This window comes from Hypomesus nipponensis, chromosome 5 (assembly GCF_054491055.1).
Source record: "Hypomesus nipponensis isolate SF chromosome 5, ASM5449105v1, whole genome shotgun sequence".
NCBI lineage: Eukaryota > Metazoa > Chordata > Actinopteri > Osmeriformes > Osmeridae > Hypomesus > Hypomesus nipponensis.
This window is the reverse complement of record NC_140365.1, coordinates 13,546,113-13,559,959: the sequence shown is the minus strand read 5'-3', so window position 1 is coordinate 13,559,959 and position 13,847 is coordinate 13,546,113. Positions and strand designations below refer to the sequence as shown.

The 13,847-nt window shown below is 38.4% G+C and overlaps 1 protein-coding gene across 2 annotated transcripts; it reads right to left on the bottom strand.

The window, feature by feature from the left end:
* Positions 1–3,242: 3,242 nt before the first annotated feature.
* pou2f3 (POU class 2 homeobox 3) lies at positions 3,243–13,162 on the bottom strand. 2 transcript variants are annotated; one of them, XM_084698312.1, is made up of 13 exons: positions 13,045–13,162; positions 12,623–12,673; positions 10,728–10,762; positions 9,778–9,879; positions 7,558–7,654; positions 7,220–7,308; positions 6,821–6,997; positions 6,501–6,642; positions 6,211–6,344; positions 5,774–5,938; positions 5,309–5,375; positions 4,062–4,173; positions 3,243–3,942 (listed from the first exon to the last, which is right to left on the bottom strand). In XM_084698312.1, exons 2-13 carry the CDS (start codon positions 12,663–12,665, stop codon positions 3,900–3,902), a joined length of 1,206 nt encoding a protein of 401 aa, XP_084554438.1. In that variant the 5' UTR covers positions 12,666–12,673; positions 13,045–13,162; the 3' UTR covers positions 3,243–3,899. The 2 variants fall into 2 exon arrangements, with proteins under 2 accessions (XP_084554438.1, XP_084554439.1); XM_084698313.1 differs by lacking the exon at positions 13,045–13,162 and having other exon boundaries at positions 12,623–12,706.
* Between the last annotated feature and the right edge of the window lie 685 nt (positions 13,163–13,847).

Sequence of the window (13,847 nt, the reverse complement as noted above, 5' to 3'; positions counted from 1 at the left end):
TTATCCAAAGTGACTTCCAAGAGAGAGCTTTACAAAAGTGCTTAGGTCACTGATCATAACAACGGGATAGCCCTGAACATTGCGAGCAGCCAAAACATGAAGCATACATTGTGAAAACCAAAGTGTCAAAGGGAGGAACCATAAGAGCATGCAGTTAAACAAGTTACAATTATACAACATGAAACTGTGCATGTGTACCTGTAGAAAAATAATAAACAGTAAAAAAAAAAAGTACAGTATATATATATTTCACAGCGAGTAAAATAATTTAAATCCGTTACAACCAACCAACAAGAGCAACAAGTCTCTCAATAAGAGTCATTGTGACCCTGGAGGAAACTAACGTCATCAGGTCCAGCCAAGCATTCATAAGCGCCATTGTACTCCCGGAACAAGTGCGTCTTGAGCCTTTTCTTGAAGGTGGGGAGATGGAAAAAATAGGTCCTGGACTTTGATCCAGACCAGCCTACCAGAACCGGTTCCGTATACGCCACCACAGTGAGCGCCCTGCTAATGCATGCAAATTCTGTGACTGACGTGATGCTTTGGGACTTCCACGCTTAATGCAAGCGCGCAAATTATTTTGGCTGATTTGAGCAAAAGGTAGTTTTTTGAGCTTGATGTAAAACAAACAAACATAGCCTTTTGTCCAATTGGTAAAACATTGTCTAGTGAAGGTAACTACGTTTACGTTTCTTAACCTGGTTTTCCATCTTTATATTGTCTCTTTAGCTAACTTTCGATCTGTCAGTGTCACTATTGTGTAAGCGGCACTAACGGTGCGTTCACACTGCAGACTTTTTTACCGCTCAGCACCGCCGGCCTTCCCACAGTGCACCACGCTCGGGGGCGTGCCAGACAGATTCATTCAGAGCTGTAGTTCTCTTAAATCACTGTTGTAGTTCTATAATGTCATGGCAAATGTGCAGACACAATACAACTTTTACACACATTAAGCAAGAATCCGACACGCTTTCTAGATCTGACATGATCTTATCTTCAGACACTTTTTTTAGGCCGAGTGAAAGATTAAATGCCACCCGCACTCTATGTAACGGGTCTTTTTCCGGCTGGAAAAAAAGATGCATCAGACATAAACGTTGACATGTGTAACCTTTTATTATATTACTCGAAATCTGTGCAAATCATTCGCTAGATTATGACTTGCCTCTACACATTCACTGTATGGATAGCGAGTGGCCGCCAGCCAGCATTTCAGCGTTGAATGTCAATCGTGTGCCGGGTGAGCTAGCTAGACTATGCAGCTAGCACAGAAGAAAGTTACGTAATGTGAAGAAACTGAATTAAAGTACAAAATACAACAAACCAAGGACGCCGACAACCTCAGCAACCCTGCGCCAGGCATATTTTTTTTTGTTTACGTCTCTGTAATCTAACATAGACGTATCATACAATACTGGGTATGAAGACACATACGATGAGTTGCTCTTCCATCTTGAAAATTGTCAAACCTAGAAATGTTTACCATTACCAACAGTTGCTACGTTACAAGAAACAAGAAACCAACCCGATTGGCCATCGCTGGCGTTTTCACGCTCCTCATTTACATAAAGTTCAGAAAATCCAACTTTCGCTACCCCGCTCGCCTTCCCACAATGCCCTATGCGAGCTTCGCCGCCCCGCTCACCTTCCCACAATGCCCTACGCGGGCGTCAACGCCTGGTTTCATTGAAAATGAATGGGAAGCCGACGCCCCGCTCTGCCCGCCCCGCTGCAGTGTGAACGCACCGTAAGGGCTGCATAGACGTTCATTTGGAATAGATCAACCGGCCTCGGGGAAAGGGGGGCCGACAAACCGTGTTGCTCTATCTTCTTCCTTTTTCTCAGGATTTAATTTTTTGTCTAGTAATTTGAATTCTGAATTCGAAAGGGGAGGCAAAAAAAATATACACTGCTGGCTGTTAGATTGTTTTAAAGTAGCCTTTCTGTTCTAAAAAGCTTCTGAAAATGTAATTGACATCATACACATCGTACGACCAGAGCTACTGCTTTACGGCAAGCTCTGGTCACTTACTTTTTTCTCTCAGGTCATCGACAACACATCTAACAGGTTAGGCTCTCCCTGTCAATACACATGCTAGAAAGAGTTTTGGCTTGCTAATGTTGTTGCTAATGTTGCTAATGCCCTAACATTCTGATTCCGCTTCGGATGCCAATAAGCGGGAGCTCTGGTCGTATCAGTCCTTCACTAACCAATCAGCATTCATTAGCAGAATGCTAGCGTATTATGGGCAACAACGACTCACCCTGTAAGAAATCAAAAGGACATAAGTACTCGTTCATTCAACTTTCGACTTATAATCCATGTTGAACATGCAAAAACTACAATCAAATCGGAGATTTCTCAACGACAATCATGATCGACAAATTTAGCCGTTTACCTCCATAGACTCCCATTCAACATGTACAGCTTTGCTGCTGCTTGGCCCCTAATAAAAATACTAACAATAACAATAGGTGCCTCGCAGCTTCGCTGCTTGGCCCCTTATAAACATAACTGCAAGCAGTAATCCTCCAAAATATTGCGAACCATTGAAAAATGTATATTCTTGACAAATTGTAACTGTATAGAAAAATCAATGCTGCAGAATTACCAATGGGATACCAAATCTGAAATGCAATACCATCAAGATCCACAAGGGCCTTTATTTCAAGCCAAGAAGTGAAGGGAGGAGGCTTGGTGAGCCTATCCATTCCAGAAAGCCTTGTATCTTTGTCCTTCAAGGCGTGGCCTGTAGCGCCACCTATGCGTTTGTAAACACAAGTCCAACTTTGACCCATTGATGGTGCTAGAGTTGTCTAATGGGAGACATGAAACTTGGTGTGAATAAAGAAGGGAATGTCCTTAATGAGTGTGCCAAATTTCACAAAAAGTTACCATATGGTTCTAGGGGCTGCCATTGACTCCCATGGTACTAGAATAAAATAAAAAAACCTTCCTCACGGAGGAATCCTAATAAAACTAACAATAACAATAGGTTTCCTCCTTACGGAGGAATCCTAATAATACCACCACTAACAATATGGTTCTCCTACCGGAGGAACCCTAATAATAATAATAATACCACAATAACAATACGTTTTCTCTTACCGGAAGAACCCTAATAATATCACCAATAACAATAGGGTTCTCCTACCAGAAGAACCCTAATAAGAAAAGGTAGAAACACTTAAGTAGCTTTATCGCTTTGCGACTTGGCCACCAAATATTGATCAGAAGAAACTTTATTTTTCCCCAAAATCTATACACTCCTAACTTTTACCAATGTCACTAATGTTCAAACAAATACATACAAATATAAAAAAAATACAAGCAATGGACAACATATACAATTGTTGTCTTACATTGTAATATGTACACCTTCACACAGTACCGTCACACACCATAACTCATGATAAATAACAAAGGGAACAGTTAAAATGTTCATACTGTAGCCTAAACATGTCGCTCAAGTCAGTTCACCTGCAATGCCCAATTTAGAGATTTTAGTGACAGAGATTTTAAACATTTGTAGTATTGCCGCTCTTTATTGCCCATAACAAGTGTTTACGTATACATTTTTCAATGCAATACTCTTTTGCATTTATGGTAATTTGTAAACAAAGAAATTGCATAGATGTAACTTTCTTTGCAAGTTTTACAAAACTGGTATGAACTTTGCAACTGTGTAGGGATTTTTTTCTGGCAATAATTTAGCTGTTGTGCATCTCACAGATTATCACAGTGAAAAAACAGTTGCATTAATGTGTATTTGATACCAATTGTATAATTTATTTTATATTACAGTTGTAGGTACATATTTCCTTTCACTCTACTGACATCAGCAGTTTGTCTGCGTTATCAGAATAATTGTGGACAGTTACTAATGAAGTATCTCTCAGTGGTGATAGGATGCTGGGTTCCATGTTCGATACCATGACCTGAAATTAAAACACAGCATATATATCTAATATCATATTTTGTTGCCAGTCAATAGGGTTCATCTGATTTCTGTATGTGTTTAAGTGCATGAAAACCAGGGAGTTTGACTGTCACACACCCTGGAGTGCTGTAGGACTGGTTGACCTGGGAGGTCAGAGTAGTGGTGGTGGAAGAGAGAGTGCCTGGGGAAGGCCCGCGACTGGGACTACTGGGAGAGGAACTGGACGATACTGAAACACAGAGGAACACAGACAGCCGACGTTTCAATATAAATTATGCTCTTAAGAGTATGGATACACATGGATGTAAGCAGTGTTGGGTAACGTTACTTTTTAAAGTAACTAATTACAGTTACTAGTTACATTCCTTGTAAAGTAACTGGTTACGTTACTTAGTTACTTGCTGTAGAGAGTAAGGCGTTAAGTTACTTTTGCGTTACATTAAGAAAAGTCTTATTTCTAAGACAATTCACCTTGGTCACTACTATGCCCAGAAGGCACATTTAATGGGTTGGCCTCAGCAATAGTACATATTGTACTGAATATTCAGTGTCACTCGCATATAACATGATCAATCCTCATTATACAGCAAGACTGATCAAGGTAATAATCCACTGTAATGAAAAGCAATATTTGCGTGAAGTTCTTCAATCAAGAAACTCTTTAATCAATAAATAATGTTGTAAAATGTCAGGCAGAAGTCTAGTAGTTAGCTAGCTCTACAAGGGCTAGGTTTGAATCTAGGAGCAAAACGAAGCTAAACTATAGGTAGGTATATGGTAGCAAAAGGGTGTTCACTTATGTACTGAACCAGACTATTTTTCTTAATGTAATATAATCCTAAACCGAAACCACTGAACAATACAGCAACACATCACACAAGCTTGAGTTCAATACATTATTTAATGTGACATTACGTAGGCCTGTACATGCAAGTCTTAAATAACTATTTAGCTGGTCGGCTCCATGACGCCGGGTAAATTGGGCTCGTGAGACTGCGCACCAAAAGAACAAAGGGGAAGTTTTCGTAGGTACCTAGCGAAAAGTATCCTCAACTTTCCTAGACTTTTAGCTCCATGCTGAGTGCTCTCGACCAAAAGACTAAATTAAGTAACGCGTTACTTGTTTGAACAAGGAACTAGTAACGGATTCATTCAATTAAATAAGAAACGCGTTAAGTTACTCGTTACCTAACAAAAGTAGTCTGACTACTGTACCGCGTTACACCCAACACTGGATGTAAGTTTCTGAACTGTACTTTGAAGGAATTTGACAATACAAATGTATTTAATATGTGTTTTTATGCTCATCGTGTAGTATCATCTTGTCACAGAATGTCACAGAGTGTTTTAAGTGTAATACTTACCTCCCCCTGAAGCAAGAGGGCTGTATGATCTAGATGTGGACGCCTGAAATAATGTGTTACATGATGGCTGATGAGGAAAAACACATTACAGTTTACATTTATATTTGTTCATTTACCTGACACTGACCAAAACAACAATAAAGTAGTTCAGATGTTAAGTCCAGTAGTAATTAAGGTCTAAAAGTGCACAGTTCTGACAGTATAATAGTTGTTAATGTCAAAGAGCAGTCTGTATGACACAATTCCACAATAGTACAATCTACAATATTATAATTTCACAGTTCAGCTCAATGAAATGCTTTTGATTCACACAATGCCTACAGTCAGCCAACAGAAGCTACAAATTAACTTGTTTACAATCCTGAGCTCTTTTACATTATATTCTTAGAAAACAAAACATAAACATAATTCTAAAATGGCACTGGTAGAGATACCTGCTAAAATTCAGCTAATTTTGTGGCTCACCATTCTCGAGTTGAAGTTATGAGACTTCATAGGTGAGTTGGACACAGGGCAGTAGATTCTTTTCTCTTTCTGTCTGCGGTTACAAAACCAGACACGGACCACCTCTTTCTCCATGGACAGTTGGTCTGAGATCAGAGTGATCTCCTCGGAGTTGGGCTTGGGGTTCTGAACAAATGTAAATTATGTTGTCATAACAATGTGCTGCTTGCTATTTCCACTCTAAACTACAAACTTTACCACATCAATAATTATTGAACAATGGTTTTAGGAATACTGCGACGTAGAATAAACATGATGGTGACATTTATCTTTAGAATACATACAATATAAATGTTCTGTCACTTGCACATTTCAGCACTCTGACAAAAGGATGACTTAACACTGCTTTTAGTGTTTCTGCTTCATTGGAGATACTGTAGATGACATCACAAACTTACGTCCATAAAGCGTTTTTCCAGGGTTAGCTTGATGTTGGTTTCGATACTCGTCCTCTTTTTCCTCTTCCTGCCATATCCTTCCATTAAGGGAGGGAGAGAGGCAGAGGCGCTCATAGGATCCGATGGAGAGTTCTCTAACAGGGAAACATTGATAAGGGCAACATTAACCAAAGTAGTTTCAGTTCAAATACACAAATCAAAACCATTTGAGGCATTGAAAGATAAACATTGCATTTCTCATATACATAATGATGAAGCATGTCGATGCTGATGCTCATGCTGCACTCTACCTGCATCACTTAACCACTTTTCAAGTAAGGGCTTCAGTTTGCACATGTTCTTAAAGCTCAGGTTAAGGGCCTCGAAACGTGAGATAGTCGTTTGGCTGAAGTCGTTCCCATACAGTTTTCCCATAGCCAGACCTACATCCCCCTTCAAAAAACACAAGCATACAAGCACTTTGTAATATATATCTGTAATACACATCTATCCACTATCCCAAAATCAAAAATACATAAATTATAAACATTAATTTGCCAATGTGTGAGTAAACTATATCCCACACATCAATGCGTTAGCTACAGGCACCATTGTCTGGTACATACTGTACCTGAGTGAAGCCCAGTTTAATACGTCTCTGTTTGAAGGCCTTGGCAAATTGCTCCAGTTCCTCCAGGTCACTAGGTTCATCCTGTTGGGTAACACCCATGTGTTTAGGCACCTGTAGGTGGGACATGTCCAGATGGCCCTCCATGGACGAGCCAGACAGACCTGAACGACTCATGGCCTGGGAAAAGAGGCACACAAAGGGGATGCAGCATTAAGGACAGTGGACCATGCAATGGATCCATTTGTTTGGAATTAAAAGGTTGTGAGCATTTCACCTTGACTGGGATTATGGCAGCAAATGAACCTCATAGTTGATCTAGGCACTTTTCATCCACGTATACAAAAGTGAGTGATGTGGTACTGTGGGATGAGACCTTCTCCCCCTCAGGGTTAGGTTTACCTGGGGTGTGAGAGCTAATCCAGGCTGGTGCTGCAAGAGGCCTGACTGACTCTGGGACGGCAGGGACAAGAGGTTTTGCTGCAAAAGTGCTGAACGAGATATTGGGTGTTTACAGCAGCAGAAAGATAGAGCTAATAAAACAATTAATTAAAATAAAGAGTGTTTCAGCAATTGATCACCTAGTTTTTTTTTTATTATTGGGAGGGTTGGTGCTGAACTGTTGACTAATCCCTATGACTAGTAGAGAGTGACTGAATTCAGTCTAATAAAAGGATTAGTCTGTTGACGTAATAATACAGTGTTTATCAATATATTTATAGATACACATGGGTATTTACCTTGGTGGTTTGTCTGAGTCTGTGAGAGCAGGAAGGATGATGGGTGAGCTCCTGGCATCAGGACCAGTTGTTGCATGGTATGTAGGGAGGGCAGCTCCTGTAGAACAGGCATAGTGACAGGGGGGGGGTCTCTTCTTAAATTTCATAACCCATAAATCTTATTCTTTACTTTTTTCCACTTATTATTGTTTTGTTATGAAATCCTACATTTGGAATTGGAAAATTATGGACAAAAACATAACGTAAGCCTATTTGATATTCACATTTATGAAGCCTTACTAATGTGATACTAGGGATGCACGATATATCGGCGGCCATATTTGTATTTGCCGCTAAATGTCTATTTTTAGTGTCACTGGGCCTCATTCACCAAATGTTTTTACGAACAAATTTGTTCTCAAACCCCACTTACGCAGTTTTCACGAAGATTCTGGCATTCACTAATGTTTTCTTATTTGAGATTTGTTATTAGGTAAGAACAGAATTTACGCACACCAAAGAGCACTCTTAAGCACAATTGAGAGCTGACATGTTTGCGCAAAATAAATAGTTATACCTTTTTCGTCCTTTATAATTTAAAATTGAATATTTCTTTCCTTTATAATTTTCCAACTAATAATTTTCATAATTTTACACTTTTTTTGTTTGTTTGTTTTAATAATTACACACTCCACTTACACTTCTGCTAATTTGTAATGCACTTGGAATTTCCATTGTGTATGAATTGTGCTAGGCCTATATAAATACAGTATTTCACTATGAAAGTTTTTTCAATACCTTTAACAAGTTTCCTAAACTCTTGACACAGTGAGCACAACATGCGTCTGTGTAGGCTGTACAATTAACACATTTCTTGTTGCTTTGACACAAAATGCATAGAGTAAACACAAATTTTAAATGCTTGAACTTCTTTTACACACAAGCTTAACCAAGACCAAAACAATCGATTTTTGTTCCCTGAGGAGGGATCACATCTTCCTTGACCATACCGATGTATTTGCAGAGAGCGACGAGTAGGCTACCTGTTGGAACGCTTTAGGCTACCAAGAGCAGTCCTCATGGATATTTGTAACAGTCAAAAACAGTCTGTTTTTTTGCTTAAGAATTCAGATTTAAATTAAAATTTTGTTTTTTTTTACTTCATCAGTTCTGCGCACTTCTCCAGATACAGCATTCACTGCATGAGTAATTGCATACCATGCATCGGTTTTGTTTACTGATTTGTATCCACAGCCGACGCTATTACGTAAATATGATGTGTCGTTTGTCGCTAACTTCTTGCAGCTGTACCTCCACTTCAGAATTATTATTACGTTTTTCTGTCTTTTGTTGAGGCCTCCACCGTCTTTACCACGCCGTTTTGACATTTCTCTGAGTGTGCACACGGCCCTGCCATATCATGCCCTTTTATGGGAATTAACGGGCCGTTTACCTATGCTAAATAGGAGCAACAAGCTTTCGACTTACGAAATATTGGGATTCATCATTCTAAGAACACACCTGCGAACAATTCTGCTGTCTGTTTAAGAACGCTTCATGAATCACACGTAGATTTTTCTTAGGAACCTTCTTAGGAACAAATTTAAGAAATAACTTAGGAAGATATTGGTGAATGAGGCCCATTGTTATCGGTTCGATAACAAAATGTGGTTGATAAATTAAAACCGATAAATTATGGGTAATTTCCACACGTTGAACCACTTATTTTTTTGTAAAATGTAAAAATCTAATCATTTTGGTAAAAGAAAGATCTAGATGTTTTACGCAGTTAAGGTTTTAATCAAAGCCGTTATCCACTATATTTGTTTGCCTTTTGTTTTTGTAACCAGACTTTGACTCTATATTGATCGGCATGTATCGGTTATCAGCTTCCACATATAAAGACTTAGCGGTTATTGCTATCGGCCAAAATTTCAATATTGGTGCATCCCTATGTGATACATTATGTAAAAGGTCAATTTTGTGAGACCACCCAAACTGTGGGTCCTAAGACTAATGGAGGTTCTCGGACCCTCCCAGTCCTGCCCCTTTTTATTCCTGGGTAGTGTTACTATACATATGTATCCTGGGACTCTCCATGGAGGTTACAACACACGGACATGCATGCCCACACACACTCAAGAATAGTTAGCTTGTGCCAATAAGTGCCAGTCCTGCATCGCAGTACAACATGTAGTGTGCATGCATATATTGAGACAGAGTATAACCATAGTGTCTCACCCCGCTCAGCTGACCACCATGCACTGGTGAGCCTTGTGTCAGATGACATGTCTTCAGAGAGGTGACTGAGTGAGGGGAGTCATTGATGTCCTCTGTCTTGATCTGGCAACAAAACACCACCACAAATGACACTCCTCCTACTTTAAGAGGAAGACATTTTCCTTGAACAAAGACTATGCAACTATAAACCTTTTTTCCTCTCCATGGATTTAATTGACGGTTTCTACAGAACTACCCTAAGTTGACATTCACCTGTGTTCTAATAGTGGATGGTGTGTGTTTGTGTGCATGTGTTTGTGTGTGCATTCACATGCATGTGAGCTCTTGAACCGGTTAAGTTAGATTGCAGGACTTGCTACACGAGATACAAACAGCAATACAGTCCCACCCTCCCCTCGGGCAATGCAGTCGGCTATGCAAATGTATTCCAAAGCTTAGGGCAGTTCCTGTAACTATGAGGACTACAGGCTAAACTCAATCACCCATTTTGCCAAAGTTTGAAGGAATATTTGAGGGATGTTCAGAATAGCCAGAAGTTGTTTGAAATGTTTAAACAGTAAAATAAACTAAGAAACCAATTTTTTTCCTTAAGGGTTTAACCAAAGTCAATTTCAGGGGCTGTAGTACAATACTGAATGTCACATTAGGCTATGTACCCAGATATGGGAGAATGTGCTTATCTTTAATGTTAGTTTGACGTCCTTTTTTATAATGACTGTGGACAGGTGGGCTGGTAAACATCTACTAGAAAGATTCTCTCAAGCATAAACAATACTGGCAATACTTGTTCAGTTACTGTATGGCAACTCAGTCAGGGTTTGGAGTAAAAGCTATGTTAAGGATGTTATTATGAATTGACAAAAGGTCATTTATGTTAACCTATGTTTATTAAGATCATTTCCATTTAGGAAAGTTTAGTTCTGAAGAAAAGTGTGGAAATAAATACTCACTTGTCTTGAGAAGTCAATGCCATTTTGTTCAATGTCTGCAAAGAAAAAACACCATAAACACAATTTATGTACCATCATGTTGTGTCTTTTTTTTCTATGGTACAAGCACCATAACATTACAGTGGTGAATAATGCCTTGTCCAAAATGAAAAAAATCTCAAGTAAACCCTTTCCTTTCTAGAAAAAAAAGCATGATACATGCCTGGGTTCAAAGGTGTACTGTGCCAAGGCAGGTAATCTTCCCTTATTTGAATGTCAAATGGGACCTCTGGGAGTTTGCGGTGGGTGGCATGCCTACTAGACCCACAATATGGAAATCCAACCCCTCTCTACGACCAAACTTCCAGTATGGAAATCATCAACCCATGCAAATGAGCTGACTGTAACCATGGTAACCTTTTCAGGCCCTTCCATTTTAATGTTTACAGACCCACAGGTGCATCTGTATGTCTGTGTCTCTCTATTTCTCAACACTAGTATACTAACACAAACACACATACATACAAAATGACTCTGTGATCTAGACCTTAATGGGTGCTCTGCATTTCATCACATCACATTTGTCACAAAGTGACAAAATCTAGGTCTTATATTGTGCATTGCGTATGGATAGTGATACTGCGGAAACAGCGAACGGGATAAGCTACTAACAAAAGATAATGTGTACAAATGTTTAAGAACAGTTCTTTCTTTTTATTGAGAGCATTCAAAGAAACTCAAATAGTCTACTGATGCATGATTCTGTTTTTAGGATTTCAGTTACGAGTCCATTTACAAGTCATTTTTTATTTGATAACTTGATTTGCTTAGGGGACATCCATTTACTTACATACAGAGAAATATCTTTCTAACCAACATTTTATGCACAATAAATAAAATAAATAAATCTTAGTAGTAAGGCTGATATTTTAGCATAAAGAATACTCAATGTAAAAATCTTTTAAATACATTTTTTAATGATTCTGACACTTATATTATCACTTTGAACGGTTCTGAATATAAGTATTGACTGTCTTATTTCCAGAGAGTAAATAATGTTTTTGAGATCATTAAGATAAGATTATAGTTGTCATTTCTGCAATTGGACCAATTCAGGGGTTAAACAAATGAAAATATTCACTTCTCTTTTGTTTTGAATCTAAGTTCCATTTTTCATGCAGTTTGTTCTGTATTTTACTACCTAGTGTGTCAGCACACAACAAATGGCTTGGAGTGCTTCTCTGCAAACAGCCTCGGGGGCATCCTGGTAGGCCTTCCAACTGACAGAGTCAACACAGACTTTTTTTCAATGAAGTGAGATTGAGGAAGATAATGGTATGGACAGCAATGTGTCTAAATGAAGTTTTCAACAAAACTTTTTGGCTGTTGCTATTTGATTTTTGGGAAACAATGAGCACATTTGCTAAATTAGTTCTATACTATTAAGCAAATGCTGACATCATCACTGATTATTTTCTGAGATTTAAGAGAATTTTATGACAAAGTTGTCTTTCTTTTTTTGTTTTTTAATTTAAATTAATTATTTATATTTTCTCCAACATTCATTTCACAAAGTATATTTCCAGGTAAGTATCAACTACACCATTTGGCAAAAATATTGTGTTTAAATTATTGATTAGACAAGGATAAAATACAGAACATAAACCAATGTGTATTTTAAAATGTTTGACTGTAACATAACTGAATACATACTCTCTGTATTTACTGTGTATAACAAGTACTAAGTACTAAATACTAATAGGTTTTTTTACTCACAGGAAAGAAAAGATGACCATCGAGGGCAAAAGAGGTGACTAAAAGCAAATATGATAACTTTCCCAGATATGTCGGCATAATGTTTGGAGATATGCTTCCCGAGAAAATAATGAAATGATAGTCAACTACAACATGCTTACCTGTTTGTTCATGGTGAGACTGCTCCACTATGTCAGTGCTCATCTTAATATCTGTAATGATAAATACTGCTTATTTTCCTAAAGGATTGTACCTTTGCTGGAACAATGCAGCAGTCAGTGCTACAAGTAAAATGATCTTGAGGTTATTCTAATGTGCTGTGTACTTTCAAATGTTTTCCCCCACATGAGATTGCTGTTCTCATATTCATAAGTTGGAGGGTATCCCCATTCAGTGTTCACCACAGTTACTCCTGTTTGCCTATCTCTCACAGTCAAAACAATACAGACCAAGTCAACCCACATTCACATAGATTATTAACACGGCACAAAGATTTATATGACATTATGGATTAGTTATGTAAAACCTAAACATAATGGACTCATAAATAAACAATTAATGATGGCATAAAAAGATAACTCACCTTAGTTTGAAGATCCCCCAAAAAGTTTCACATTTATATATGCCTCTTGTCCTATTAATGGAATTTCAGAAAAACTGATGCTCATCTGCATTTACCTAAGTGGGTTGGTAGAGGAACGTTCACCTTTTCAATCCCCCACACATACAGATGGAGGATCATTTGCATAAGTCTCTGGTGTGTCCTATCCTGCTTCAGACTTTTGCATAAAACAACAATGGGACTGCGAACTTCAGTGTGTGTATGTATGAATGAATGGGTACCCAAGCCAAAAACATGTTCAATTAAAAGTTCAGCTTTGACCATTCAAAAAAAGAAAATTATAAGATGTCAACATATCAATACCTTTTTTGTGTGGTGAAGGTGTATCCAGTGTCAACATGACTGATGAAAGCAGACTGGAAGATAAAAAAGCATGATGGCACAGGTTCCTCTCATAATGCCCTCATCTAAACTCCTCCTTTTTCTTTGAATCCATTGAGGTAGCATGGCCATTTCTCAACTTAAGAAAAAAAGGCTGCAACCTCAGCTACTAGTTGTCTTTTTGAATATCATCCAAATGCAAAGAGCAGACCTTTGAAAGGTAAAAAAATAAATAAAAAACTTGTTTTGAGTGGAACTGCAATTTTGGGTTTGAGGGGAAAGGAGTATGCTGAGAATACAGCTGTTTCACTCTTGTCATTGGGTTGCATCCTCAACGATGTTTTTTTTGTCATGCCTTTGGACATCATCACATATTGTTCCAATAACTGAGACCCACACTCAAACTCCCAGAGAGAGAAAGAGGGGGAGGGGGTAAAGTATGT